At 54.0% G+C, this 27,087-nt stretch overlaps 9 protein-coding genes across 9 annotated transcripts; 3 read left to right on the top strand and 6 right to left on the bottom strand.

Annotated features, from left to right (window-relative positions):
- The first annotated feature begins 13 nt into the window (after positions 1-13).
- On the top strand, positions 14-1,802 carry PHACADRAFT_207639 (uncharacterized protein). Its single transcript, XM_007394174.1, has 3 exons — positions 14-574; positions 631-716; positions 775-1,802. Exons 1-3 carry the CDS (start codon positions 97-99, stop codon positions 1,108-1,110), a joined length of 900 nt encoding a protein of 299 aa, XP_007394236.1. The 5' UTR covers positions 14-96; the 3' UTR covers positions 1,111-1,802.
- Positions 1,803-3,533: 1,731 nt separating this feature from the next.
- PHACADRAFT_118049 (uncharacterized protein) lies at positions 3,534-5,347 on the bottom strand. The gene is made up of 5 exons (XM_007394173.1): positions 5,204-5,347; positions 5,060-5,145; positions 4,855-5,004; positions 4,541-4,745; positions 3,534-4,493 (listed from the first exon to the last, which is right to left on the bottom strand). The coding sequence occupies exons 1-5, from the start codon at positions 5,244-5,246 to the stop codon at positions 4,288-4,290; spliced, it is 690 nt and encodes a 229-aa protein (XP_007394235.1). The 5' UTR covers positions 5,247-5,347; the 3' UTR covers positions 3,534-4,287.
- Positions 5,348-5,654: 307 nt separating this feature from the next.
- PHACADRAFT_183079 (uncharacterized protein) lies at positions 5,655-7,021 on the bottom strand. Its single transcript, XM_007394172.1, has 3 exons — positions 6,493-7,021; positions 5,997-6,468; positions 5,655-5,935 (listed from the first exon to the last, which is right to left on the bottom strand). Exons 1-3 carry the CDS (start codon positions 6,976-6,978, stop codon positions 5,799-5,801), a joined length of 1,095 nt encoding a protein of 364 aa, XP_007394234.1. The 5' UTR covers positions 6,979-7,021; the 3' UTR covers positions 5,655-5,798.
- A 1,980-nt stretch (positions 7,022-9,001) lies between these two features.
- Positions 9,002-10,403, top strand: PHACADRAFT_141007 (uncharacterized protein). The gene is given in 8 exon segments (XM_007394171.1): positions 9,002-9,135; positions 9,147-9,163; positions 9,182-9,267; positions 9,324-9,516; positions 9,572-9,603; positions 9,663-9,876; positions 9,932-10,138; positions 10,196-10,403. 8 exon segments carry the CDS (start codon positions 9,015-9,017, stop codon positions 10,358-10,360), a joined length of 1,035 nt encoding a protein of 344 aa, XP_007394233.1. The 5' UTR covers positions 9,002-9,014; the 3' UTR covers positions 10,361-10,403.
- An 8-nt stretch (positions 10,404-10,411) lies between these two features.
- On the bottom strand, positions 10,412-12,549 carry PHACADRAFT_118039 (uncharacterized protein). Its single transcript, XM_007394170.1, has 13 exons — positions 12,288-12,549; positions 12,203-12,229; positions 12,118-12,146; positions 12,019-12,067; positions 11,885-11,974; positions 11,743-11,827; positions 11,338-11,690; positions 11,189-11,285; positions 10,941-11,133; positions 10,829-10,886; positions 10,726-10,775; positions 10,604-10,671; positions 10,412-10,553 (listed from the first exon to the last, which is right to left on the bottom strand). Exons 1-13 carry the CDS (start codon positions 12,500-12,502, stop codon positions 10,464-10,466), a joined length of 1,404 nt encoding a protein of 467 aa, XP_007394232.1. The 5' UTR covers positions 12,503-12,549; the 3' UTR covers positions 10,412-10,463.
- A 1,022-nt stretch (positions 12,550-13,571) lies between these two features.
- On the bottom strand, positions 13,572-17,921 carry PHACADRAFT_172101 (uncharacterized protein). Its single transcript, XM_007394169.1, has 10 exons — positions 17,556-17,921; positions 17,142-17,505; positions 16,769-17,083; positions 16,206-16,715; positions 14,944-16,152; positions 14,638-14,889; positions 14,373-14,585; positions 14,201-14,314; positions 14,096-14,151; positions 13,572-14,045 (listed from the first exon to the last, which is right to left on the bottom strand). The coding sequence occupies exons 1-10, from the start codon at positions 17,678-17,680 to the stop codon at positions 13,703-13,705; spliced, it is 3,501 nt and encodes a 1,166-aa protein (XP_007394231.1). The 5' UTR covers positions 17,681-17,921; the 3' UTR covers positions 13,572-13,702.
- Positions 17,922-18,483: 562 nt separating this feature from the next.
- PHACADRAFT_92488 (uncharacterized protein) lies at positions 18,484-20,003 on the top strand (the record flags this gene model as incomplete). Its single annotated transcript, XM_007394168.1, has 3 exons — positions 18,484-18,758; positions 18,816-19,057; positions 19,249-20,003. 3 exons carry the CDS (start codon positions 18,484-18,486, stop codon positions 20,001-20,003), a joined length of 1,272 nt encoding a protein of 423 aa, XP_007394230.1.
- Positions 20,004-21,186: 1,183 nt separating this feature from the next.
- Positions 21,187-22,365, bottom strand: PHACADRAFT_207632 (uncharacterized protein; the record flags this gene model as incomplete). The annotated part of the gene is made up of 6 exons (XM_007394167.1): positions 22,049-22,365; positions 21,903-21,997; positions 21,651-21,832; positions 21,575-21,590; positions 21,460-21,517; positions 21,187-21,408 (listed from the first exon to the last, which is right to left on the bottom strand). The coding sequence occupies exons 1-6, from the start codon at positions 22,109-22,111 to the stop codon at positions 21,187-21,189; spliced, it is 636 nt and encodes a 211-aa protein (XP_007394229.1). The 5' UTR covers positions 22,112-22,365.
- A 1,999-nt stretch (positions 22,366-24,364) lies between these two features.
- On the bottom strand, positions 24,365-26,223 carry PHACADRAFT_207631 (uncharacterized protein; the record flags this gene model as incomplete). Its single annotated transcript, XM_007394166.1, has 8 exons — positions 24,365-24,793; positions 24,862-24,894; positions 24,949-25,006; positions 25,058-25,073; positions 25,131-25,249; positions 25,379-25,479; positions 25,531-25,675; positions 26,180-26,223. The coding sequence occupies 8 exons, from the start codon at positions 26,221-26,223 to the stop codon at positions 24,383-24,385; spliced, it is 927 nt and encodes a 308-aa protein (XP_007394228.1). The 3' UTR covers positions 24,365-24,382.
- Positions 26,224-27,087: the final 864 nt, after the last annotated feature.

The following is a 27,087-nucleotide window of genomic DNA, read 5'->3' as shown; positions in this document are numbered from 1 at the left end:
GAAAGGTACGACGTCGGGTACCGGATATAGCATATACTACGAAGTTATAAACATGCGGCCAGAAGTCGTATTTCGACAGACCAAAACGATCCTACAATGTCCTCCTACACAGACTCCAAAGACGCACTTCCGCCTCCATACTACAACGCGGATGGACGACAGAGCGCACCGCCAACATACCCAGCGCACCCTTCGCGCACCCAGCCTGGCACGCCGCCTGCCGGTGGCTCTAGTAGTTCCGGAATAGGCGGCTTCCTGAAAGGCCTCTCGGGTCATAGCCCACCCGATCTCCTCAACCCGCCACCCCCATCGTTTTCGCGTCCTCTGAGGAGAGAGCTTCCGTACAATCCCTTCCCCCCGATGACCGCGCTGGGCTTCGGCGCGACGCTCGACCAAGGGTTCTCTACCGTGCCACCCACCACCGTGGTGAATCCACATCCGTTTGTGACGCACGACGTGTGTGAGGAGGACTGGACGCGGTTCGTGGGCGACCTCCAGAAGGTGGGCACGCTCTCGCCGATGAACAAGATCGTCGCCGGTGTAGCGCCTATAGGGTTGGGCATTGGCCTTGCAGGTAGGCATCTGCTGTTGTCTGCATCTCTGCGAAGCTTGACGCAAATGCGCCCAAAGGGATATTCGTCTCGCGGGCGATAGAGAGACGCATGAAGAGCAAGACGAGCGCCCCAGCCACGCAGATCGTGGACCACTGGAATAACGTAGGTCACGGTTGCAGACAGAGCATTTCAAGCCCTGACATCTGAGCGTGTGTTACAGTACTTTTTTTGGCCGCGCGGGATGCAGGTCGACCTCATTCACGGAAAACGCGTCTACACCGAGCACGACAGCATCTCCGCGGACATGGCTCAGGCAGGGTACGTGCCTAGCGTGGCCAATGATTCCTCCAGCTCGGACTCAGAGGACGACGATCGTCTCCATGACGCTCAGCAGGGTGCTCAACCTGGCGGCGCCGGCAGCCGCAAGGCAGAAAAGCGAGCTCGGAGAGAAGAGCGGCGAAGCCATAAACGAGAGCGCAAACAGGCGAAGAAGGATAAACGTAAAGCACGCAAGGAGCCTTGGAAGCTGCTTATCACGTATAGACCGCTTGCCTAACCCCCCTTGAGTTCCGCGGCGTGATAGTTGTGCTGCTGCTGACCAAAGCGCTATTGTTGCATATATACCCATATACTTGGCAGACTTGACACGAGCTAGTTGTTTTACCCGTTATTAGTTGATACCCACTGTATAGATGGTAACAGACATACACGAATAAGTTGCAGCTAGAATTGATCCCAGAACTCTAATGACCCGTCCCACGGCAAATAAATGGGAGCGTTCCTCTCATAGTTCCAATCGTCGCCCAGCCAGTCGTCCACAAGGTCGTCTGTGTGGGCGATCAACTCCACGGGGTGCGTAGCCAGGATTGTTTTCGCCTGCGGACTTAGCCGCTGCACGGACTTGGCCGAGAGCTTCACCGTGCGCAGCGGGTGGCCGATCTGCGTGCGGTGCTCGATGAAGAGGAGTAGGGTGGACTCGTGCATGTGAAGGCGCGCGGGTAGGGTCAGCGACCGAAGCTTTGGCCAGGCGACAATCTTCGAGGACTGGTAGAGGTCGAAGACAGCGTGCAAAATGCCGGGTGCGCCCGAACAGACCAGCTCGAGCTCTTCCAGGTCGGGACACAGCACTGACTTGCCTTGCTGTATGATGCGCGCCTCTTGCGAGAATGGACCATAGTGGAGGGTGTGTACAGACGGCAGCAAAGAGATTCGACTATCTCTGAGCTCATGGAACACGACGTCTGCATTCCAAATGACGAGTGTATCGAGAGATGGTGCTCCACGAAAGATGCGTGAAATGATCGTGACAGACGGATGATATCCATGGTAGTCCACGAGCGCAAGGAAGCGGAGGTGTGGGAGGCATATTGGATACGAAGATGTCCCGCCGGTGGCACCTGCGCTGTGATACAGGTCCGTGGTCTTTAGAGTCAATCGGGTCAGCGAAGACGTTTGCTGCAGCACTCCCAGCAGCTCGGGGATATCTACGCATATGACAAGCTTCAGCTCCGTAAGCCTACGGAAGGCGTCCGTCTCCGGTATGAAGGTACTGATGTTAATGAGATCAATGCGCTTGAGGTTAGGAGCGAAGAACCGGATGCCTGGGCCACGCATGTAGTCCTCATGGAAAAGGCGATGCGCGAAGTACTCTAGGCGGGGGAAGATGCATCCGCGGAGGGATCTGGTGACGTATGCCGCAATTTTTGCGCGAGAACTGTAGATGGCACAGTGCTTCCACCTGTGTGAATGGGCCAAGAGCACCTCCCAACACGACATAAACCGAGGCCAGACCGTGACATAAAATGTGCTCCACGTCACGTTGAAGTCCCGGAAATTCTCTACGGGCTCGACATTGCAGACGAATGACACGGAGAGCGCTCGGTTCCTGGAGCGTTCGATATAGAGCTTCACCATTTCTGCATACCTGTTCGATTGCTGTGGCGTGACATGGACGCATGTCCAGAGGGCAGGCATCCCGATAGCTAGGGATCTCCAGCGACGGCACACCTGGCTAAACGCAACAGGTGAATGGGTGTTGTAGAGACCGTCGTCGGCCCTGCAGTGCGGAAAGCGGTGGAGATATCCCGTCCGGACGATGCCAATCATGACATCGTCCGGAAGAGTGTTTATGGGAGCCAGCATCGCGAGGTCGGCTTTGGTGGATAGTATGGAGGCTTCCAGCTGTCGCACGCGTGCTTGACGTTCCGCAACCTCGCGCTCAAGCTGCTCCTTTTCTGCTCTCTGCTTCAACCATTCTTCGTTCAGTCCTTCATACTCTGCACGATGTTTTGCGCCCAGCATCGTACTTGGGGTATTTTCAGCATTAAATAGTATACGCAGGAATATAGGTACCTCTGTCTAGTGGGCAACACGGGGGATAAAAGCAGCGGGACGAGAAAGCGCTCAAGATTATGATTTGCGCAGTCCGCTTGATACATAGGTCCGCTAACTCTTGGCCTGAACGGAATGTGCGGTTCAATCTCCGCGCTGCTTCAAGAACACCAGACGGTGTCATGCTTTGCCTTTCTGAATGTGCTGTATTTGCGCTGAACCATACTTCTGCCCACTGGCACAACGTTCATAGATCTCGTTACGTCACTTCTGCGAATATTGCTGCTTCACCGTTGTGGTCGAGCTTGAGCGACCTCGGGGTCGTGTTGCTTTCCTGAAAGACTTTGTACGCGATCCCATCAGCAAGCACGAATCAGCCCAAGGGCCGTATAGAAGGTTGTCGCCTCTGCCACTTCTCCTTAAACGGTCTTGAGGCGTGTTGCCTCGTTCGTCGTTGCTCTGCTCCACCGATCTAGGATGTGGTAGGATAGCAAATGAACTAATGACGGTCCACTTCACAACAACCAGATCTGATTTGCTAGCGATCTCATGCGTGACACGAGGCCAAACCGTGCAGCTTCCATCTGATGGACGTGGCTGAGCTCCCACTACGCTGGCTCAGCAGAGCACGGCGTGTACGAGATGATACCAGTGCTTGAACTGACGCATTGTACAGAACCTTTTTTGTTCAGTCGAAAAGAGGATGAGGGTGTCAAATAATCGTGATGAAAACGCCATAGCCAATTTAAATCCGCATTTGTAACCAGATGCCGACCAAATCTGCCTTGACATCTCTGGATTTGTCTAAATGACGCTCGGTGAGTACCACGTCATCCTCAACAGGGTCTGTAGAGACTGATTACTTTCGCGGCACGAGTACTGTACTGCAGACTCACCTGGTACTGATGTCTTCGGGCCAGCCAACGCCGCGAGCAAAACCTTTACATGCTTGGTCGAACGGCAGAAGTCGGCGAATCGATGTCCTACCCCGAGAAGATGATGGAGACGTTGCCGGAGGAGCATCCCAATCAGGAGTGGGCTATAAATACACGTCTGATCACGGGAGGTCAGAAGATATCAAGCGACGAACCGATGAAGAGTAGAAGCAATCAAGCAAGGCCACGAGCAAGTCCCCGATGATAGAAGCATTGCTTGCGAGGGCGGCGCCGTACACCAGCAACGTACTGAAGCCGGCAATGAAGCCCTTCGGTTCCTCAGCCCCTTTGAGCCATTGCTTCGGCGTGACAACCTTGACGTCGTTGATGCAACCTTTTATGCGCAACTAGAGATCCTAGCTGAGGGCGAGCAAGTCATCCTCTTCCTTGAAACTATTCTTGTTCTGGCGCAGCTTGATGATGATCACAACGATATGGCGTTCCACATGTTATCAATCGCTGACTCATCACAGAAAGCGCGTGTCTAGCCAGCATCTAGCGAGGTCTAGCAGTCTTACCCTCCATGGACGACGGTGAGGAGCCTGTATGTAGCCTTGCTCCGAGAGGTAGGTTATGATTATGCGCACGGCCTCGGTGACGTCGCACTCGTCCGTCCTGATATGAATATCGGGCTTCTCTGGAGCCTCGTACGGCGCCGAGATGCCCGGAAAGTCTAACGCAGCGTCAGCTTGTCGCTCTCGTAGTGTCTCGCGCACGCACTTTTGATCTCGCCGGCGCGCGCCATCTTGTAGAGACCCTTGGGGTCGCGTTGCTCGACGACGCTGAGCGGAGCATCGACAAAGACCTCGATGAAGCCGAGGCCTACCTTCTCATGCAGCTCGCGCGCGATGGCGCGTTCGGCCTTGTACTGGCCAATGAACGCCGCGCAACAGATACAGGCTGCCTCTGCGAAGAGTTTCGAAACCTATGTTGGAGCGCGTCAGCGTTAAAATCCTGTTTATCTCGTTTATCTTTTAACGAGGGAAGTAGAATAGAGGAAGAATAGAGGAAGAAAACGGAGCAAAGGGACGTACTTCGCCAACCCGGCGGACGTTCTCGATCCGCGACTTTTCGTCAAAGCCGAGGTCCCTGTTGAGCCCAAAGCGAATGTTGTCGCCGTCCAAGCGGGAGCAGAACTTCTTCAGGTGCAGGAGGTGCTGCTCCAGTGCGCACGCAATGGTCGACTAACTGGCACACGCAGTTAACCTCCAAACCCTCTTGTAGGTGGGGGAGGCGCACCTTGCCGCTGGCACTGAGCCCGGTGAACCATATCGTGACGCCCTTCTGGCCCAGGATGCGAGTACGCTCGGGACAGTCAACAGAGCCTGCAACCAGTACTCAGTCTCGCGGTCAGTGATGCCACTGATAAGATTGAAAACACACCGGGGTGGAAGGTAATGTTCGCCGAGGCAGGTTCGACAGTCATTCCCTGGGATTTATTGTAGAGCGTACAAGGGAATGAGAGGCCGAGAAAGCTCGACAACTTTGCTGAGTGAAAGATCTGACCATCGTGGTGAGGGTATAAGTACAGCGCGATACCCGCGACGTCTGAGCGTCAACGCGGGCTCATTATGCTTACATAACTTCAGGACTTGATAACGACAAATAGAAAGAGCGAGAGGAACGGCGGAACTAAGGATAAAACAGGAGAAGCGGAACGAAGGAACACAGGAATGGGATGCAGTGCAGTGCATAATGCAATGCGGTGCACAATGCACTATAGCCACCTCGCGCCCTCCCCTTGGGTTGTTTTCTTAGTCTCTGAGCCTCAGCTCTACGGTCATTGTGCCCATACGCAAAAAGCGACCAGCCACAACGAAGTTGCAGCTAGCAGTTAGTACTAGTCAGTCGCAGCTGGCATTGCGAATACAGCTCGTGTAACATGCTAAGGTATCAAACAGATCACAGCCTGTGCATATGCACATATTCAGAGACTTGGATGAGAGCAGCCAGTATATGCGAAAATCTACGGAAAAGGCTACACTATACCCGAAGGCAATACCTCCACCTGATAAACTGCACTTGAAGTTTCGCTACCAGACAGCCCTTTCTCCGAGTTCTTCTCTTTGTTGATACCCAGCTCCGGCGTGCCTCCTGGCAACTCGAGCACTTCATCTGATGGTTAAAGCAAGTGAGCGATCATGTGCTTAACTAAATGGGTCCCAAGTGCACTTACCGCGCTTCGCGTCGACTTCGAGTTCTGGCTCGGTGATCATACCCATACGCAACGCCCACCCTGAGTGTTTGGTCTCCCGGATCATGTGCCTGACCATGTCAAGCCTGCGCTCATACCGTACAGGTTCGCCTTCGACAGCGACAACACGATCGAATATATGCAGAGAATGCGTCGCGGCGTTCGCCAGTCCAAGGACACCGGCATTGAACAGAAGGAGACAACCCACGAGCAGGCTGCCGACGGTAGTGGTGTTCCCAGCCACTGCCGCAGAGCCATACACCAGCAGAGTCCCAAAACTCACGGCGAAGCTCTCCACAGCCTCTGGCTCTCTCATCCACTGCCCAGCGGTGACCTGCTTGATGTCGATCACCCCTCCTCGCATGCGGATCCAGCGACACTGACTGAGGTCAATCATAATATCACTTTGGGGATCGCCCGCCTTCTTCAGGTGACCCTTGAACCCGTACTTGTCCTGCCGACGCCTGATGACACACACGTTGAGCACGCGTGCGAGCATCAGCATGCCCAGGACTCCTAGTGCCCACCAGTCCTGGATAACGCCGAGAAGGACGATGACTGTGATAGCCGCGGCGATGCCGAAGAGAAAGAGAACAGAGGCCCAGAATTCGGAGCGGAAGAGTTCCCCGAAGAGGCCAAAACGGTGGGTCGTCTCTCGCGAAACACGGATGGTCGTGAGGTGGCCTGGCTTCCCGACGCTCTGAAGAAAACTGACGGTAGCCGGATTCTCGATGCGGAAGGTCGAGCAGTTGGGCTTATGCATCGTCCCCGCCTGAGGGTACTCTCCGCCACTGATTTCGGCGGCATCTTGCTGGCGGTGGATGCCGGGTGCGAGGTAGAGGACGTCGAGGACAGAGGCGCTGCCGATGAGGGCCGTCCGACGCGCGATCGACTTGAGGTCGGCGAGGGCTATCAGGCCAGCAGCATCGAGGCGCAGGAATCCGAGAGGTCCCTTGTGAAACATCTGCAGGGAGCCTTCAGTGACATTGCAGGCGATGGCCGCCAGCTCGTACCTGTCGTTGTGCGCGAAAGGATGGACATGCTCCTCTGCCGCCGTGCAGGCACTATCATAGTTCATCCTGACGGCATTAGCCGTGGCGCAGACCACGCACATCCTCGGGGCCGTGCAGCTGCGGTGCACCGCGGGATTGACAGGTGTCGAGAACCTTGAGGATGCATGGCGCTACGCGCGGAAAGCGTCTGACACTTCAGTGTATTCCGGGCTTTCAATGCATTTAAGTCTTCCATGCATCACTTTCCCAACATCGAATGCCCTACTGTGCCCGACCTTCACCTCGGTAACAGGGCCCGTTTGTCCAATCGCAGCCCAGCTTAACACGAGGCTTTTCACAGGGACAGCATTTGGTCAGTTAGGAATTCGTCGAAATTAGTGCCTTCCGATGCTAGAATGAGCGGCTGTCGGGTCAGCCTCCTGGCCTGTCGAACTCTACAACCGGACGAAAGGACAAAGCAACCAGAAAAGCCCATCAGGATGGGAAGCGTAAATTTGTTCTTGAGAACATTTAGCTAGAAGTGACTAAATAAGGAACTATTATCTTCTCGTGGCAACGAAATTAAGTAGAGTATTGTGAAAGATTGCTAAATAGCGCTCAAAATCTGGTAGAACTTCGGTTTGTCTCGGGTTCAAACAGGATCCGGAGAAACTTGTGCAACCAGTTTTCCCAGTCAGAAGCGGATGAGTGACTCATTGACCCGGAAGACGAAGGAAGCTTGCACCGCAACTGTGGTAATGGTCAAAACACAGCACTTCCGCGGCGTTCAAATCTCGCAACTACTATAGCACTAATTTTATTACGGCCCATGCGCCAAGGCTCTGAGGTCGTGGATAGTCCCTGCCAACTGGTCTCCCAGAGGCAGACGCTTACGGAGCTGCCAACGGTCCTGCGATAGAAATCATCGCCGCCGACATCCTTCGCATGCGCATCTTTCGCCCTCCTGGTCCCACAGAACACGTATTTTGAGGATGACGGTATTCAGCAAGCGAGCTAAAACGAAGAAGAGTTCGCCAGTCCACGGTCTTCACTGTGAGTGAAGGGCCGTATTGGTGTCGCGTCCCAGTTCAAGGAATTTTATAATACATACCTTGCTATATGATACATGATATCCCGTCCCAGGTCGTCACTACATAAAAAAGAGAAAAATGGGTGCGACTTATTCATCCGAGAGATCTAGTTATTCAGCTGTTGCCAGAACACGTGGAGCTGCTGAAGATTGTTGATACAGCAGGATAGCTATACACTGAAGAGTAAGTACTACTATCCGATGGTGCCCATCCAAGTCTGCCGCACTCGAGCGCGAGCAAGTATGCACAACTCGTTTCGGAATCTCGTGTTGCCGTGAGATATTTGCAGGCCTATTTCACGACACTAAGCCCAGCTTAACGTGCTGTCGACAGTCGCGAGCTGGCACTATAAAGCTCTACATCGTGAACGCTTCACCACCGAGATGAAGCAGGGCTATACCTACCATATTGACGTTTCCATCCGAATTATGCAAGCGGCCAATGGAGGCGGGGTGGCCGGGACAGACGCAACTCCGTCGCAAAGATCTTATCGAACATGGCAAGATCAAGATAAGATCGCACGCAACCACCCACTCTGCTAAAACCTTTGCACGAACTTGAGAACACTCATTTTGCAATTGTTCGACAAGGCAGCCACTCTTAACTAAGTGCGCTCAGCCATATCATCCTCGCCTCAGATACTGATGGCAATCGCGCACTCCCATGCTGTGGATTATTCCTGAATGCAGGTACCCGCAGTCGCTCGTGCCAGCACGACGGAATTGTCGCGGTTGTAGAATACAGTAATGAGACCTGATGAGACGCTTCAAATATTTACCCTCGAGCTGCGGATAGCAATAACAGTGACACGCGTCCCAAGATGAAACAGTCCGGCCGTCGAATCTCGATCTATCAGCATTTATAAAAACGCGGGTGCAAGGTCTGGAGAAGACCGATAGACACCCTAGGGTAGCACGATGTCGCCCCTCCCTACACGCAAGCTCGGCAAGGATCAGGTCACAGCGGTCGGCTATGGTGCTATGGGTCTCTCAGCCTTTTATGGCACGCCAAAGCCTGACGAGGAACGATTCAAGGCTCGTCTCACAGAGGCGCTGCACAGACTAACGTGCTGACGATCCGCTAGTTCCTAGACGCATTATACGAGAGCGGGTGCACGTTCTGGGACACGTCGGACGCGTACAAGGACAGTGAGGATCTGCTGGGAGAATGGTGCGCACGAGTGTCTTGTCGCGGCAAGTACTAGGCTGTTGATTCCTCTGGCGCAGGTTCGCGCGTACTGGAAAGCGCAATGAGATTTTCTTGGCGACAAAGATCGGGCTTACGGGCAACCCGGCCAGGCCTGTGAACGGGGAGCCTGATTACATCCGCAATGGACTCCAGAAATCCTTGAAGAGGCTGCAGACGGACCACATCGACCTGTGGTACATACATAGGGTCGATAAAACCGTCCCAATTGAGGTGCGCCTCCATTTATTTTAGCGCGTCACTTGGTCTTGATCCTCGCATGGTACAGGTCACTATCAGCGTAATGGCAGAAGAGGTCAAGTCAGTCTTTCATCCAAGGTGCTTGCTTTTCGGACTAGCACACTAACCACCTATCCTAGAGCGGGAAAAGTGAAGTACCTCGGCCTCTCAGAGTGCTCGGTCCAAACCCTGCGGCGCGCACACGCCGTGCACCCGATCACCGCGCTCCAGATCGAGTTCTCGCCCTTCACGCTCGACCTCGAGCGCACGGGGCTCATCGGCGCCGCGCGCGAGCTCGGCATCACCGTCGTCGCATACGCGCCGCTCGGTCGCGGGCTGCTCACTGGCCGCTTCGTGCGTCCCCACTGCCCTCCGCTGCGCGACGCACCTACTCATCCGCAGAACGTAGAAGTCGCCAGATGACTTTGAGCAGGGCGACTTCCGCCGGGGGGTCCCCAAGTACTCGCACGAGAACTTCCCGAACATCCTCCGCGTCGTCGACACGCTACAGGAGATCGGCACGCGCCATGGCGCGACGCCTGCGCAGGTCGCGCTCGCGTGGGTGCTCGCGCAGGGCGAGGACTACATACCAATCCCAGGCACGACGCGCGCTGAGGTGCGTTTTCTGCTACTCATGTCCAACATTCAGGATGCTGAGCAGTACGGCGGATAGGGCCTGCACGAGAACCTCGGCGCCCTGAGCGTGACGCTCTCTTCCGAAGAGGTTACCAAGATCAGGAAAGCGGCTGAGCTTGCGGACGCGACGTTACGGGGAGAGCGGTACCCGCCGTTCCTCATGCAGCTGCTCGCTGTAGATACGCGCCCGTTCCAGAAGTGATGCAGCCAGCTAGATGAATGCGAACGAGGCACTCCTGTGTTATAAAATGACTGGTATTGCAGTATAAGTCGACACATCATATAAGCGACCTGGAAGAGCGAAGTTATCGCGGATGGTGCGGAATGAGCTTGCCGCGCTTGAGGAGCACGGTGCAAGCCATTAAGAGGCAGGCGAAGCCGGAGAATGTCACAGTCTGAATACAGGTTTAGCGACGCAGAGGCCACGTGGAACAAAACGACCTACTCCTGCGAATATGGCAGGCTTCCACCACGTGTTGGAGTCGCCGAGCAGGGCACCGGCAATCGGCGAGCCTGGTCAGACGGTGTTTAGTATGATGTGTAATTGTCAACGCGCTGCCTATTTACCAATTAAACCACCGAATGCTGCTGCTGCGAATGCGACCCCCATCCGCGCTCTATGAACACTGTCAGACAGCATACCTACTCAGAGAGACCAAAATACCCCTACCCAATTTCGCCAAAGTTGTCTGCCAGCACCGCCAGCACCGGGGCATTCAGCGCGATATCTACCACGGCATCAGCAACCCGGGCTAACTCTTGAGTCAGAGAGCAGGACTTACACGATCCAGCAAAGAAGCCAAAGAATATTGCGACGAGTACGACGCTCGTGACGGTCTTTATGCCGATCATGGCCAAGATGACCGCGGAGCAGCACATGGCGGAGAAGGTGATCCCGATAGGCCCGCCGATTTTTTGTGCTACGAATCCGGAGGAAATTCGGCCGACTAACGAGGAAAAGTTGAGGATGACGAGCTGGTTGAGGATGGGCAGTTAGAGAGATAGGTGGTAAGAGGTACATGGAACGCACGCAGTAGAAGGAAAAGTCCTTGCTCAAATTGTGCTCAGAGGCGTCAAGCTGGAGGTAGTACAACGGATAGTAGAAACCGGTGGTTACCAAGAAGAGCCTGCAGTCACTTGTGAGCACGCCGCGCGGAACATAACACCGATGATCCTTACCCAGCCGACGTCCACACGTAGGCACTATCCCTCGAGAACTTCTTCATTGCAGGTATGAGCGGCATTGTGTGCGCAGGGGGTGGTAGACGCGGTTTCATGAGGGCGATCGAAAGCAGGAGCATGACTGTGACGAGCCCCGCACTCGCGCGCACAGAGTTGCCGAAGCCAAGCGACGAGTTAAGGGTGTTGTTGAGCATGATTGGGTGGATGATCGAGCCGAGCGAAGAGCCCGCCGCGACGATGGACATTGCGAGTACGCGCCGCCTGTTAAAGTAATGCGAGATAACGGCGATTGAGGGAATGTAGAGCAGCCCGGCGCCGATGCCTACACAGACGCCTTGGCTGAGGAAGACCTAGAGTGCAGCGGTGAACAATGAGGCGAGGGCTGTGCAATTGGTGACATACTTGGTAGAACTGGTTCGGTTTTGCAAGGGAAAGCATGAACAGACCGAGTACGAGGAGGAAAGAGCCGAGATAGATTGCGAGCTTGCTGTGACATTGTACTTGCTGTAAGTGGAAGTCGCTAGTGGATGGAATTTATACTTACAAGTGCCCACGGTCATATAGCTGACCGGCAAAGATACCGAACCCAACAACGATAAAAGCATTTACGCTGCCTATCCATCTACACAGAGATCTTGATATCATCTCCGAGCAAGACGACGCATGATGATTGCTCACGATATTGTCGAGGCGGTCTCCTTGGTCATATATACTTGCACATAATAATCTAAAAATTCTGAGACAGCTGCCTCCATAAGAACACGCCTGAAGACACACCTTGATAAACACCGAATGAAGTCGTGTAACTGGTATGCATATTTAGCTTCTGGGATACGCTTCGACTTCAACAGGTTCTACTGACCCAAATCCACAAAACTGTATTAAAAATCTGTGCAGTCCAGGACATGAGCCGCAAGACCGCAACCCGGCGAGCCAAAGAGACGTACGCTCCCGCTACTGTAGCCCACCCCTGCCAACCACCCTCTGGGAAGTCAGTCCTCGGCGCCTGAGCAACTTGCTGTGTTTCTGGATCGCCAGTTTTGGTCGTCACCATGCCTGTTTCGAACTCAGCCTTTTCCTCGACCTCCTTCTCCTCTATTTGAGAACTCCGCGACGGTGCGAGGGTCGACCCTACGGTGTGCTCCTCTGTGACTTCGCCCATCTCAAGTAGTCTCGACTGCACGGTTCTGCGTGCTTGCTGCTGGCCCGAACCACGCTTCAGATCTTCTCGAGTCGCACTGCAGAACTTTGCGGACAATGCGGTCAGCAATGAGAAGCTAGGAACACGAATGCACCAAGCACACCTATGAATTCTGTACAAATTTTGAACAAGCCCTGGTGATTCAGCCACGGAGCACCAGTGATTCTACCGTTAGAGTTGCGCCGACGGTCGGCCTCCGTCAATGTCAGTGCGCGCGGCGATAGCAGGTAAGCCTATCCAGTGTTCGCTGCTCGCAAGGCCGAAGTTGAGAGCGATGATAGCGAAGCAAGGAAGAAGGTGCGGTGTGGCTCGTCATGCGAACCTTGCATATCGCACGGCGGTACGCTATTAGGCGAAAGGAGGGATCAATGCGAATGCAACGGCTGCCTCGGAGCACACAAGCCACCTCTCGGGCAAAGTGTGCTTACGAAGGCCGAGACAAATCAGTGATCAAGACGGAGAGGTCTCAAGCGGATGCCAACGTCGAATCATCAACGTTTCAGCTCGCTCTCTCAGGCTGCACACATGGGCAACAAGGGGCAACAATGCGAAGGGCGTCAGGGACCCGAGCTTAGCAGGCAGGTGGATGGGGCAAGCTTTATTCGCCGATCACTGAAATTACCTTTGCTCGACGACGCTCGACGCCGTCGTCAACGAGCGGGAGATTTGAGCGCTTGAGCGCTTGAGTCTTGGTTCCGGTAGCAGAGGAAAAATAGGGCTGAGGCGGATGCTGACACAAGACGATGCCCGGATTTGTAGTCCCGGGGCTGCGGCGCGGATCGATTCCCCCGGATATCCAAGAAATACAAAGCTTGAGAACAGCGATTCAATTGAGTCTCAAGCAAGGTCCAGGCAAGATCCTGAGGATCTGCGAGTGAGCTCATGTTCTGGGAAACGTCGTAAGTTTGCGGTGGAAGCCCAACAGAGTGTGATGGAACTTTTTACAGCACTAGTCCACCATCGTAGCATGTAAACCGTCGCAAAACCTTCGAGATCAGATGCAAGCATCGAGGATCACACCTAGTGATGGTTGCCTCCAAAGGGGAACTGTATCCAGGAGCAAAGAGTTAACATTAATGCATTCATGGATACAACAGTGCAAGGGACTATTACGACGTGCTTAAAATACTGATATATAATACCTACACTTGTTGCAGCAAACTACGAAGCGGACTTCGACGTCGCTGCTGTTGGGCTCGCAGTGGCCGCAGCAGGGGCAGCAGAATTATTCTGTGGCTGTGGCTGAGTTTGCGCCTGCGCCTGCGTCGCCGAAGCAGGGTCGGGCGGCTGCACCCTCGCAGCAAACTTCTCGAGCCAGGTCTTCTTCCGGGCGTTTTGCGCTCGAAGTCTCTGAGAAACCTCAGGAAGCTCTTCAGAGGGACTGTGCCGCCAGAGCAGGTCTTCCGTGCCTGCGACATAGAAGAGGCGGTATGTGCGCGTGCAGATGCGAATTGCAAGCGCGTCGTCGCCCTCGATTTGATCAGTTTGGCCGGGTCTCAGCGTCCTGTAGAGGCGAGTTAGCTCTGGGCGCCTATGGAAGGACAAAATGCTCACCGCTTGAGGAAAGGCTTGCGAGCGACAGGCAATGTTAAGCCGGCCGTGTCGCCAGGCTGGACATCAATCAGTATCTGTTCTTCGCGCATGAAGCCAAGAACTTACCGAGACATAAGAATCCATATAAGCCTGCCAACGCCCTGTCTGCACCTCCGAATCGTCGAAGCTCGCATCGTCTTTCCCAAGCACCTGAATCGTCACTATCTTCGACTCTGGCAGCTGCAGTCTCGTCGTGTGAATATCACCACCGCTTTCAGATCTAATGGAGAGAGCGTACCCAGACCATCCGGAAGAGATTCTCATCGGGTCCGATAACCTTCTCGGTCGCACGCCGCAGGTTGGTGAGATCCTGTGTCGTAGGGCGGGGGAGGTCGCGTTCGCGCCGGAGCTGATCGAACAGGTCGAGACTCTTGCTATCCAAGAGGATCGTCTGCACCTGCTTGACGACTGCACCAGCGACCTTGTCGATCGTGAACATCTTGTACCCGTGCTACATCACCGGTCAACTCGTCTGACCTTGAGTAGGACAAGATAGAACGTACCTGGATGCCAAACATGTACCGGATCTGGTCCTCAAACGCACCCTGCTCAAGCTCGTTATCGAACAGCCTCTCGCACGACTCGAGCATTAGCTCGTAGAAGTGCTCAGCGTCGTTCACGCGGTCGCCGAGCTTCGTAACGTCTGCGAGCATGCCCAGTCGGTCTGCTAGCGGGGTGCTCTTGTACGATTCAGATGGCTCAGTCGCTGTCTCTGCAGCCAGGTCCTTGAAGAGGTGCAACCGCGAGTACAGTACCTGCATGGCCTGTCAGAATTGTTGCTATGAAGCCGGTCGAGAGCGGAGACTCACCTCGAGCAGTCGGAAGAGAACATAGAAATGGGTATTGCTGAAAAATGTCCCCTTGCGCATGGGACGCGTATCCGTAGGGCTCGGTGGAGTCGAGGGTATCTCTCCATTGGCCACTGGCGATGGCTCCCGTTCGGGTAAGGGGGCGTCCGCGAGGGCGGGGGAGGCAGGCCTTGAAGACGTAGGGGAAGTAGCTTCTTGTGCACGCGTCCGCCGACTGAACTTCGCCTGCTCGCTCTTCAGGAGCCGCTTGCGGAGGTCCCCGGCACCGTTTTTGCCGGGCCGCCCGCCGCGCGACGAGACGCTCGCGGCGTCTGCATCGTCCATGGGCACGTCCAGCTCGCCGGACTCGCCGTCAGCGCCGTCCTGCTTCGGCACGAACACCACGTTGAACGCGGGCGGGTCCACCATGAGGAAGAGCGGGACGAACGAGCGCAGGAAGCTCTCGATCTTGCGCCGGTCTGTGAAGCTGATCTGGCCCTGCGTGCGATCCAGGAACGAGCATACGAGCTTGAGCACGTCTTGCAGCATGTCGACGTCCTCGATGATATACTCGAGTTGGTGCCGCGGGTACGTCCGCGCGAAGAGCGGGTCAACGAGCGCTGCCCGCTTCGTCATTTGCTCGTCGCGAGCCGCCTCGATCTGCGAGACGAATGCTTTGGGCGTGAGCGCCTTCTTGTCGGTGGTCTTGAACGTGATGCCCTGGTGGTCGAGCGACTTATAATAGTTGCGCGCGTCAACTTCTTTCCAGACCTTGTTCCATTCGCGCTGCGCACGCTTCCATTCATCGTGTTTCTGCTTCAAACGTTGGAGCACGAGTGGGATGGCGACCACAGGTACATCCTGCATCGCCTGGAAGACCTCGACACCAGCTTCGCGCCCGTATACCTTCTTGATGACGCGGAGGTGTATGCTCTTCGCAGCACCTTGGAACTGCGGTCGATATTTATATGTCGCCTTCTCCTCGGGACTCATCTGGTTGATCTTGCTGTTGAACGGTTCGAGCGCCTGAATGGTCCTATGTATCGCTTCAATGTGGAAGTCGTACTCATGGCGTTCCTCTTCGCTTCGATGCAGAGCCTCCTCGTACGCGTTCTTCTTGTGTGCAAGGAACCCGGCGTCTTCACTGGCGAAGCTAGGCTGGGACACCCAATCGTCGTTCAATACCGACTTGCACATCTCGTCCCGGCCAGAGCACACAACATTCGTCTCCTATGAATCAGTCAATAATCTTGTAAGCTTGGGTTGGAATCAAAATCACGTACGCTGCCGGGCAGCTTTCTGTAGCTACCATGACGAAGGCTGAGCTGGTTCCGACTCGGTCGATCAAGCACACCTGTCGGTCTTGTCCAAACATCCTCCGAGCCAGCATACCGCTCTCTCCGATCGTCCCAACCTAGAATCTCCCTAAATTGCGCCATCAGTTCTCCTTCGCCAAGGTAATTCCGAGCTTCGTGGACGAGTCGGGCCGTGTCGATGATGTCTTGCGTAAACAGGTTGACAAGCTTCAGAAACTCATTGTACGTCTCCCGGTTCTCCAGTACCCGCTTAACGCGATCGAAGAACTGAGCATCGTCGTATCGTGGTGGTACTTGTGAATGGAGGGAAACAGACTGGATGCCGTTGGGGGCCTGCTGAATCTGGTTATGTGAGAGCTGTGTGTGCATCTGGTTCGCTGCCTGGGCGTGCGTGCGCATAGGTGAAGGTGGTATGGCTTGAAGCTGTGCGAGAGACGGCGAAGGAGCTTCACTCGTGACATGCTGCTGTTTGGTCCTCTGCGTGAACCATCAGCTTGATTGACACGTGCATGAAAAGTATATATGCGCACTTTGCTAGGCCCAGGCTTTGGAACGATCTCCTTATGCTTGTCCTTCTCCTGCTCTCCCTTGTCCTTCTCTGCCGGCTTGCGCTTCCTCTTCTGCGGGACCGAAGACGAGCCAACTTTGGTCGCCGCACCGCTGGAAGCACCATCTTGCTTCTTCCTGTGCCTAGCTTCCAGGTGAAGCGGCGTGCCTTCCTCCATGTCGTCTAGCCTTGCGACTGTGCGCTGCTGAAGATTTCGATCCGGAAGAAACTGATAAAAGCCCTTCATCAGGTCCTCATCGGCCTTAAACAACCTCTCAACGCGCAAGAGAACATCTTCCTGATACATCAAAGCGTTCAAATGGACATGCTAACAAAAAGACATCAGCACAACGTACGCCAGCGAGTTCGTCTGGTGACAAAATCTCCAGGAACGCCTTGTACTTCTGAGGATCATTGGCGTAACGGTTCTTCACTCTCTGTACGTATGCCAGAGCCCGTTCAATATCCTGCTCTGCATCCACTGCGCCGGGAGCTGCTATGACTACGTCGCCAAGCATCGAAGGTCGAGGAAAGGGTTCACGGATGGCTTGCGTGGTTGTTCCGGCCGGAGTTGTCACCGTGATAAGATCTGAGTTATCTCCATCGGTGGTGCATTCGATTCGATAGCCGGCAGGCAGGAAGGTGTTGAAACCCTGAATGAGCGTAGGATAGCCACGGAAAAGGGTCGAGACGCGCTCAATGACACCTGGAGTGTCAATGCTGGAGACTTGTAAGCGTTTGCGCAGTGTATAAAATAAATATACGCGCACAATTGGCTCTTAAAATCCTTCATGATGTCCAAGAATCGGTTGTAGACATCGGACTGGTCTGCAAAGGTTTGCTTGACACAGTCCAGATAGCCCAGCGCGTCCGTCACGTTCAGCGGCCTTGCCATAGAGTCCTCAGACGGAGGAACAACCGAAGCATCTTCAGGATGCGTTACCACAGGGTCTGCGGCGAGCGGGACCGCGTCTGCTGGTGCGGAGGACGCGGGAGGTGGCGAGGACTGCGGTGGCCGTTCGGCGGCGACGGGCTTCACATCCTCCGTAGCGGAAGGGAAAAGTTCGGTTTTCGGAGGGTTCTGCACATCGTCGGCGATGTTCTGCGCACTGCCAGAGGGGTTGGCGTCATCGCCGGACATGGCGAGCAAGACTGGATAGTGGTCCGTGCGCGAGTGGGCAAACTGTGATCTTTGATCCGCATCACGTGAGACCCTGGCGATCGCCGCCGTTGAGACTTGTATTCCAAATATGGCAGCTGCTTATCCTTCACCCGCTCCCACGCCCGTGATTATGCCAGTCAAGAGAAGCGGGGGCATCCCCCAAGCCCCTCTCTCGAGGTTATATTTAACGAGCTTAGAGGTTTGTTTGTTCTCTAACATCTTCCGAAGTGCTTGGTTTGACCGCCTGGAGACAGTGCCAGGAAACTCGCGCGATTGATTCCCTTGTTTCTGCAAATCCACCTTTCTGAATGACACTCTTCATCGGCGATGCGTCTGAGGCAGATCTCAGAAGTTCTACAGCCAAGCACATCAAAAATCTGCGGGATGCTCGAGGACTCGAGGACGGGTCCCTCGTCGAATTCTTCGAGCATGTTCTTCGTTGGGACACTCGCTGCGTCTCGGAACAGGAGTGTCTGCAGTAAGACTGGTTTAATCCGGTTCATACCACCTTGTTTACGGGGAATAGGTGGAGGTCAATGGGCGACATCTCCTGCGATAACGCCATAGAAGCGTTAACCCAGGAGTCAAGCAGCACAGGGAAGGATCTCCTGGAGACCCTCCAGGAACACGTCAAGAACCGCTCTGATTCTAATGCAGCCACGGATTTCCTTGTAGAAATCTCACAGGTTCCGCCCACAGGCATCCGAGTCAATACCAAGGATGTCCTCCTCGCTAGGACCTTCTTCCTTGACTACTCCGTCCAGATCATGCAGGCTCTTTTGCACTACAGCCTGGCGGGTGGCTTCGCAAGGTGAGCGTGGAATCATAGTCACACATACAGTCACATTCTAAAACCATGATCTATTAGCCCGCGTATAGTGAAAACTCTGCGCGCAGTGTCGTACTTGATGACCCCAGAACGCCAAGGCAGCGACATAGAACAAGAGTCCAAAGCCGCAGACGATCGCACTTTCTCGCGATTGCTCGAGACGATGCAATTCTTTCTGGATGTCATGGGATGTACCGTGGTGTCAGCAAATGCAGAGAGGGACGTTAACGAACACATGCCTGACTTGTACCTGCTTCCAGGAGGTGACGGCTGGAAGGCGTGTATTAGAGTTAGGATGCTACATGGCGTCGCCAGGAGACGAGCGAGGCAACGGCTAGCACGAGAGCTGGGTGGATGTTACGACGAGGCGGCCGAGGGCGTACCCATCAGCCAAGAGGACATGGCCGCGACGTGAGTTCTTTTACGACATGAAAGCTCAGCATCCCAAACAATTGATGCCACACCAGGCTAGCATCGTTCTCGACGGTACCAATATGGACCTTAAAGCGACTTCACCTACACCCGGACCCTGAGCAAGTCCGCGCATACCTCGGCGTCTGGCGTCACATCGGCTTCTACCTTGGCGTCTCTCCAGAAATTCTCGCGCGGTACCTCAGCAGTCCGGATGCAGCAGACAAGTTCCTCGCCTCGGTGACGCTCGACCTATTCTCCTCGGGCTCCCCGCTCGACCCGCGCACGATCCCGACGCTCCCGATTCTGCGCGCAGTGTCGCACCGCCCGCCGCGTGCGTCGTCCCTCGCGCACAACTGTGCGCTCACGCGGCACCTCGTCGGCGACGCCCTCGCGGACTACCTCGGCCTACCGCGCACGCCGCTCCACATATACGTCAAGCTGCGCTGGTCGCTCCTCGTGCAGAGCGTCCCTGTGCTCTTCGGCAGGTGGTACCCGCGCCGCGGTTGGGCGGAGAAGCGCAGGGAGGTCATGCGCGAGGGCCTCTCGCGCAGCGTTCGTTGGAGCCTGGGCATGCGTCGGGCGACGTTCCGCCCGAGGACGGATGTTCGTGTACCTGCTGAGGCGGGGTCTGAGGATATCGGCGGTGAGCTGGCGGACGGGGTTAGGGAAATCGAAGCTGTCCAGCCAGACTTTGCGGGCGGAAGGGTTCTATTAAGGAAGTGGAGAGAGGTTGTTTATGAAATGGTCGCAGTGTGTGCTGGAGCATCGTTGGTCTTGGTTGCCATTGCGTGGCAGGTAGTGGTCACAACTTGAGCCATTCGACCATATTATTCATTACCATGCTGCGCTTTTGACTGAAGATCACGAAGGGTTTGCAGGTGACGAAGTCTGAGAATGAAAATGTTGAACAAAGAGCTGGATAACCTTGACGAAACCGGGACAGCACAATAGCAAGCTGTCAGTTTGGATGTGCATAGTGGGCGCCACTAGTACTGTACAACAGGGTAAGCGATTTGCAGGATGAGAGACTCGGAGACTGTATACTTACGAGAAACCATGCTCGAGGTCTTCGCTTGGTTGAGACCCGGACGACGTGGGCCTAGCTGAGGGCATTTCGTTCCACTCAGTTCGTCAATAAGCAGCAACAAGTCTCAATAAGTCGAGATAGGCGGATGGCAAGCCCGTCTCCGGACACATCGAGGATTTGCAGGAAGGACGAGGTATCTGCGAATTTCACGAACTGAGGATCGTCCCTGGGTTGAATATCAAATTGTAACCCCTTATAACCCGTCTCTCGTTCCGCTCTGCGGGTTCATAATGATGAAGGCTGACGTGGTAGACGCCAGAGCCACAGAGTATGTCACAACTTTTAACGCCGACCCATGAGGCAACGTGATGCCTCATAATGGGTTGGACTAGCGCTGGCTCACGATGCCTCATAATGGGTTGGACTAGCGCTGGCTCACGATGCCTCGCGAGGCAAACGCTATCCTCATGAGATTCACACGAGAAGCGCTTGAGCGAGCCCGAGGCTGCCCGAGGGAGCTAGATTAACCGTGGGAAGCCTTCCAGGAAGGGTATTTTGTTCTCACAGGTGTCCGCAAAGGCTTTTCATTGGCTCAGGGAGCACTCATGATGGCATCACGAGGCTTCAGCCGGGAGTGCCGAGGCAGCTCGAGGCGGCTATCTCATGAGGCAACTTTGGATTTTGCGACATATATCGCATTTGGCATCAAAACGTTCCGCTATACATTGGTGTACAGATGTTGGAACCAACGACATCATCATGGTACTTACGAATAAGATACGGATGACGACAAATTTCTACTTAGAAACTGGGAGCGGCTTACGAGCCGAGCGGCCCCACTATTGTCCGTGACGATCCTCCCCGAGTCCAACTTGTATCTCCCCCGTACCGTGATGGTCGTCGTCGTCGTCGCCTTGAATTCGTTCCGATTGTATGTGTTCAAGAGGCTCCCCGATGTTTCCCAGAAAATCAGAGGGCGTCACTCTGAAATTCACACTGGAGAGATGGGAAAGTTGACGTGTGTCCGAACTGCTCTCCCCAGCGGAGTGGTTGAACTGGCGGAGGTTCAGCATGAAGCGCTGCACCAGTAGAGGAGGCTATGGACGACGATGTTTGGTCAACAAGTACCGCTGCGTCCGGAGTACGTGAAATCTTCACCATAAACTGGACAAAGCCAACGACATATGTGATCTGCAGGCATAAAATCAATTTGAATGCATAAATGCGCACTTCACTACTCACATTCGAGAAACTGTCCGAGTATGTCACAAGCTGCAAGATATTGATAATGAGAAGGGCGCTAAGAATAGGTGTGTCAGGCGGCCTCAGTGTTGACGTTCCACGAAAACCGGCTCACATGAAATATATGGTGCCTAATTCAAGTTCTATAGTAAGCCACGTCTTGTACAAGTCATCAGGTAGCCAGGACATACCATCCCGGAGCAACACAACCGAGAGAGACGAGGCAAGCTTGAGCCGCCGAATCTCCCAGACGTGCTTGAACGACTTGACCCACGTCAGCGCAAGAACGAGGATGTCAGCGGCAATCGCACTGCCCCTTGTGATGTAGAGCACTAGAGAAGTGTGTACTATAGCATAAGACTGCAAAGCTGCGCTCAATAAACATACGTCTAGGAGACCGGTCAGCACATTTCATCAAAGCAGTAACACAGGTCAATATTTACTCTTTATTGAGCTTTGGTGAGACATTGGTGATGTCGGCGCAGGTAGGGAGTATTGGGAGGTCTTCATACACTGTTACTGTGCGCGCCGTACCGAACTAAGAAAATGTCAGCATGGCCGACTGCACGGTTGATAGGAAGCGGCGCACGATGTTGGTTCCGACTGGAACTGTCCCGAGTGCGAGCACCACGGCGGGAAAGATCCACTTCATCCTTGAATCTTGCCAAAGCGCGTACACGCGCAGAGCGGAGAACACTACACAAGAGACTCGTCGAAGTAAGTTCAATCGAATGACGCAAATGCTGACATGCAATCAGGAACGTCATTGATATGAAAACCAGCTGGCCTAGGATGTCGATTGGCCTGCACCTGGTGACAGGCGCAGCGGCTGATTAGGCAAGGTCGTGCGAAAGGTCGGTGCGTACGTCTGGGACGCCCCGATATCGTGAGTTCAAGTCAGTTTACAGTGTGAACGAACTCACACCAGGCTGGTCCTACGCTTAGAGTTCACGACCATGAGCCACCGAATGCTCAACAGCAGCAGTGAGGTGGCCGTGATCTTCCTCCCCCATACCAAGGCAACCTCTTGGTCGAACGTTATCACGAACTCATAGGTCGTAAGGGCTAAAAAGAGGAATTCCACCTGGCGCTGTGGGAGCTTAATACAATACAACTCACCGACTAGCGAGGTATCCACATAGGTTGCTGTCCGACTGGGTACATTATGTGGAGAGTATTAGCTGCAGGGCCGCGCATTCCCGGAAGAGATGGCCCGTACATGCTTACAAGTTCCTGTTCTAAGCCATCGCTTGATTGAGCCATGTTGCCTGGGGTAGGAAGGTGCAGGTTGGTCAGCGAAACAACAAGCTTATCTTCCAGCTATATGTACTGCGGGACATGAGTGATGCCCCGTTGCTAGGAGCCTCTCATGGGTATTCGTTCGTCCTGAAACAGCAATTCCCGCGATATATTGAATGAGCTGAGCGCCGTAGGTGGGCTGTCAATCGGGAGGCAGTGCAGGGAAGATCTACCAAAGAGATAATTTGTAAGACGACATTAAACATAGCACAGTAGTAGGCGTCATATCAAAGGACGTATGCGGTTATTAACGAGCATCTACTCGGGCTGCGACTCGCCTACAGGTTCAACAGTACTTCATGTAGACGTCTATCTGGTTGGAGGCGGAGTGACTGTCGTAATGACATGCACAGGAATCCTAGACCCATATCAGACGTCATTTCAGCCGGAAACCCTGATACTGCGGCATCATGCTGCAGCTCCTCGGGCGCTCTGCAGCTGTCATTCTGCGAATTGAAGCTAATCAGCAAGATATCTTTGAGATAGGAGAAACTGGTGCCGGAGCTGCGTGGATGGAAAACCTTAAGAAAATTAAGCAAAGCCCAGAAGAACCTGTGAACAAGCCGCAAGTACTTCCTTATACCAGCTTGATGCATTTTCAGGCAATACGACGCTTCAGGCTGAACGTAAGCTCTGCATAGAACGGGCCTCCAGCAAGTGTTAGGGGAAGGGGGGCATACAAAGCGGAATTGCTCACCTCCCCGGTCTTGGGTACCGCCTTCCAAACGAGTTGCGAACCCTTAGATAAGGCTATTCCAACACCGTAACAGGATAGATTGGCCTTCCGGAACTCGGCACCAGAGTTAGCCTAGAAGATTGCAATTCTGGTCTATGGCATGCACGTTTCCATCGACGAGGATAGCAGGTGTAGAAGCAGGAGCTGAAACCACGGGAGGACTTTCAGCGCCAGCGAGCAGCAGTTCACGTGCGCTCCCCGGCAACGTCCGAGTGCCACAAAGCAGGCGCCTTTCCCGCACACGACTTCCAAAGCGATATTTACATATCGTACCACAAGTCAGGTCAAACTTCGAATACTGTAAGCGGTAAAATCAGACTGCAACTGAGTTAAGTGTACGGATATGCATAATTCTTGTAGGCCGCGCGTGCCATTCTCAAGCACAATATTTTACTGTACTTTTACGACCTTACCAGCCCCAAATTTGATTTTTCCGACAACTCCCCATATTCGCCATAAATCGAGATAAAATTATTGGCGGGGTCAGCAGAAAACCGGTGTGACGTGTGACATCCGGTATGGTCATAAAAGTACAGTACTACACACTCACTGGCATGCGGCATCTGCCACGCCGACGGTACGCTGGAATACGTATTTCCATAACGACGGCTCTCGAAGATAGTACTGCACTCCCCGCGACGAATAATCGGTACAATTCCTCTAGTAGAATAAAGCAGCGAAGGTAAGCTCGTAATAGGAGGCGGAAGGGTGCGGGCTAAGCGCCATAGCGCGAGAAATATGAGCAGGTTACAGACTCCAGGACGACCGGGGATAAGAAGGCCCATAGAATGTACAATAATCTACGAAAGTCGTGATCCTACCACCATGTACCTGCGAAGATGCCCATAATGAGCGGTCATGCCAAGTGGAAGTAGAGCCAATGCGCACCTAGTCGTCGGCCTCTGCTGGGCGATCAAACAACTCGCGACGCAATGTTTCGCGTGAGCTGGCGGGCGAGCTGGTAAAACTGGACTCTTCATTTGCACGTTCTGAGGGGTGCAATACTGGAGGGATACCGGCTTCCGTCGACTGGTCCCGGCGCGCACGCGACGTGCCTGCCCGCTCCGCGGAGCTCTCTTCCAGGCTATCCTGTGATCCTTCTGGTATATCGCTACCATCATCTATAACCCGATCTGACTGGCTGTGGTCCAGAGGCTCCCCAATATTCCCAAGAAAATCAGGGGGCATTCTGAAACTTGCAGAGAAGCGGGAAAAGTGACGTGCGTCCGAGTTGTTTTCTCCGGCGGTGCGGTTTAGCTGGCGAAGGTTTAGCATGAAGCGTGAAACCAGCACAGATGGCTATATATGATGTTGCAGCATGTTCGGTCAATAAGTGCCCCTATATTTAAGGTTCATTAAATGGTCACCATCGTCTGGAGAAAGCCGTCTATATATGCGCCCTGTCAGCACACAGTCAGATCCATTCCGGGACAAAGTTTTGCTTGAGTTCTTACCTCAAACGGACTGTTCAGGAAAGTCAGGAGCTGCAGGATGTTTATGACGAGAAGGGCACTCGGAGGTCATGCGTCAGATTGTGCCTAGCTCTCGCGACTTCTAGCTTACATAAAATAAACTGTGCCTAGTCCGGCATTCTTTCAGTCGAGTTGTACGCGAGCGAGCAAAGTGGCCTGCGTACCATCTCGAAGTAACACGGCTGACACAGACGATCTAAATCTGAACTGCGTCATCACCTGGAACTGCTTGAATGATTTGATCCAGGTGAGTATGAGGACAAGGATATCAGCAGCGATTGCACTGCTTCTCGTGAGAAAGAGCACTGTGTGAGAGAATTATTGTGTGATGGTGCGAATCCGAGTGCGCGCGGCGTACTTCTAGGGAAAGCGGTCAACCTATCGAAAAGTGGCACCACAAGTCAGCACGCACTCTTTGTTGAGCTTCGGCGGGGCATTGATGAAGTCATTGCAGGTGGAAAGCAGAACCAATGGGGAGTTTTCGTACACAATCTCGGTACGTGTCCAACCGAACTAAAACTGAGTTAGCATAAACGATTGCAACATGATGAGACCGCGGCGCACAATGTTTGTTGCGATTGGGACCAACCCAAGTGTGAGTACAATGATGGGGAAGACATACTTCGTCCTCGACCCTTGCCAGAGAGCGTACACGCGCAAGGCGGAGAAAACTACACAGAAGATCGGCTCCGGTTTACTCCAACGCCCGCTGAGATGCTCACGAGAAATCAGCGCTAGGATCGCCAGGTACGCCAGTATGTTTATTATGTAAAGCAGTTTGCACCTTTTGCCAGACGCAACGGCCTATCAGACAGGATATAAGGGAAGGGCGAGATGCACATCTGGAGGGTGGTGTTATGATGTCAGGTTTAACCCGAAAAGTGTCAACAGACTCACACCAGGCTTGTCCCACGGGCATAGCCGCCAAAATTGAGTTTAAAAGCATGAGCCATCGGATGCCCAACAACAGAAGTGAAGTAGCTGTAAACTTCCTCTTCCATATCACGGTGAGCTCTTGGTCAAGCGTCATAATAAATTCATAGACCACCAGACCTGAAAATCGAATTGTCAGCAAGCCCAGTGCTGTCTGGCTCGACTCAGTCGCAACGCACACATTATCGAGCATTCCACGTAGCTTACTGTCAGACTGCATGCGTGTGGAGTGCATTAGCGGCACAGTGGGCACGTCCTAGGGGGAGGAGGAGGTACGTACATTTGCAGCAGTGCCGTATTCTGGCTGCCGTTTGACTGAGCCATGTCGCTTGTTGTCAGAAGATGCGCCTGGCGGGTTGGTGCAGAGCGAACTCACATGCGAGCGTTGTATACTGCGGTATATTTGACCAGACTTCTTTTAGTGCCGACATACCGCGGAACAGATCGCAGCAGGATCAGCGGACAATCATGATAATTGAGTAGACCCTTGCTGAGTAAATGTCATGGCAGCGGGCACTAGTGTAGTGTGGCGCCCCGACTCGGAGTGAGACTGTAGCCTTTGGCTACATGAACTGTCATACGAGACTACCATGGTGATGGTATACGCAACGTTTATCCCAAGAGTCGGGACCACCAGCCACGCGGAAGGTAGACAGGCTTAGGCGCTGTGGACAGACTGTCCATCTAAAGACTGCGCGGGTGAGGAGAGAACTGTCAGTGATCTTTCATGAAACTGTAATCAAAGATTGTCAACACGAGATTGCGGGACATGCACAGCCGCGAAAAAGGCATCTCCTCGGGCCGCAACTCAGCTGAAACATATATCAATCAAAGCTTAATGTCACTGACTGTTGAGGTCGCGTCTAAGCTGAATTAGCCACCTGACTTGCTTGCTGTTATCCATCGAGGCAGCTGCCGCCGCCGCTCCTCTGCCGCAGTGCCTACCGAAGGGCAAGCACGAGGAGCCAGGTACCACTCCTATCTGGCACAAAGCGAACCAATTTCTTGTCGAATCTGCCACATACATCCTGTGGAAGCAGATCAGCTTTCATGGATAGATAAAGCCGCATATATGCGCACCTGGGATTATATGGTTCGGCGTCGGCGATGTAATTGTATGCGGCCGAACGAATATGGTTCAAGATGCCGAAGTCGTACAAGCCTGACAGGGGGATGCCCCCCCCCCCC

Source organism: Phanerochaete carnosa (genome assembly GCF_000300595.1).
Source record: "Phanerochaete carnosa HHB-10118-sp unplaced genomic scaffold PHACAscaffold_4, whole genome shotgun sequence".
Classification (NCBI taxonomy): Eukaryota; Fungi; Basidiomycota; class Agaricomycetes; order Polyporales; family Phanerochaetaceae; genus Phanerochaete; species Phanerochaete carnosa.
The sequence above is the reverse complement of the archived record's forward strand: the minus strand, read 5'-3'. Positions and strand labels throughout refer to the sequence as shown.

Excerpts from the sequence above, each read along its gene's own strand:
- PHACADRAFT_207639 (XM_007394174.1), top strand. The coding sequence starts at position 97 with ATGTCCTCCTACACAGACTCCAAAGACGCACTTCCGCCTCCATACTAC. Across the intron at positions 575-630 it reads GTTGGGCATTGGCCTTGCAG|GGATATTCGTCTCGCGGGCG; the intron begins GTAGGCATCTGC and ends ATGCGCCCAAAG. Across the intron at positions 717-774 it reads TCGTGGACCACTGGAATAAC|TACTTTTTTTGGCCGCGCGG; the intron begins GTAGGTCACGGT and ends CGTGTGTTACAG.
- PHACADRAFT_118049 (XM_007394173.1), bottom strand. The coding sequence starts at position 5,246 with ATGACTGTCGAACCTGCCTCGGCGAACATTACCTTCCACCCCG. Across the intron at positions 4,746-4,854 it reads ACGTCCGCCGGGTTGGCGAA|GTTTCGAAACTCTTCGCAGA; the intron begins GTACGTCCCTTT and ends GCTCCAACATAG. Across the intron at positions 4,494-4,540 it reads GCGCGCCGGCGAGATCAAAA|ACTTTCCGGGCATCTCGGCG; the intron begins GTGCGTGCGCGA and ends ACGCTGCGTTAG.
- PHACADRAFT_183079 (XM_007394172.1), bottom strand. The coding sequence starts at position 6,978 with ATGTTTCACAAGGGACCTCTCGGATTCCTGCGCCTCGATGCTGCTGGC. Across the intron at positions 6,469-6,492 it reads TGCTCGCACGCGTGCTCAAC|GACAAGTACGGGTTCAAGGG; the intron begins GTGTGTGTCATC and ends AGGCGTCGGCAG. Across the intron at positions 5,936-5,996 it reads CGAAGTCGACGCGAAGCGCG|ATGAAGTGCTCGAGTTGCCA; the intron begins GTAAGTGCACTT and ends TTTAACCATCAG.
- PHACADRAFT_141007 (XM_007394171.1), top strand. The coding sequence starts at position 9,015 with ATGTCGCCCCTCCCTACACGCAAGCTCGGCAAGGATCAGGTCACAGCG. Across the intron at positions 9,517-9,571 it reads ATAAAACCGTCCCAATTGAG|GTCACTATCAGCGTAATGGC; the intron begins GTGCGCCTCCAT and ends CGCATGGTACAG. Across the intron at positions 10,139-10,195 it reads CAGGCACGACGCGCGCTGAG|GGCCTGCACGAGAACCTCGG; the intron begins GTGCGTTTTCTG and ends TACGGCGGATAG.
- PHACADRAFT_118039 (XM_007394170.1), bottom strand. The coding sequence starts at position 12,502 with ATGGGCGAAGTCACAGAGGAGCACACCGTAGGGTCGACCCTCGCACCG. Across the intron at positions 12,147-12,202 it reads ATACAGTTTTGTGGATTTGG|TTACACGACTTCATTCGGTG; the intron begins GTCAGTAGAACC and ends TATGCATACCAG. Across the intron at positions 11,286-11,337 it reads TACGTGTGGACGTCGGCTGG|GCTCTTCTTGGTAACCACCG; the intron begins GTAAGGATCATC and ends AAGTGACTGCAG.
- PHACADRAFT_172101 (XM_007394169.1), bottom strand. The coding sequence starts at position 17,680 with ATGGCAAGGCCGCTGAACGTGACGGACGCGCTGGGCTATCTGGACTGT. Across the intron at positions 16,153-16,205 it reads ACAGAAAGCTGCCCGGCAGC|GAGACGAATGTTGTGTGCTC; the intron begins GTACGTGATTTT and ends ACTGATTCATAG. Across the intron at positions 14,315-14,372 it reads ATCTCTTCCGGATGGTCTGG|CTGCCAGAGTCGAAGATAGT; the intron begins GTACGCTCTCTC and ends ACGAGACTGCAG.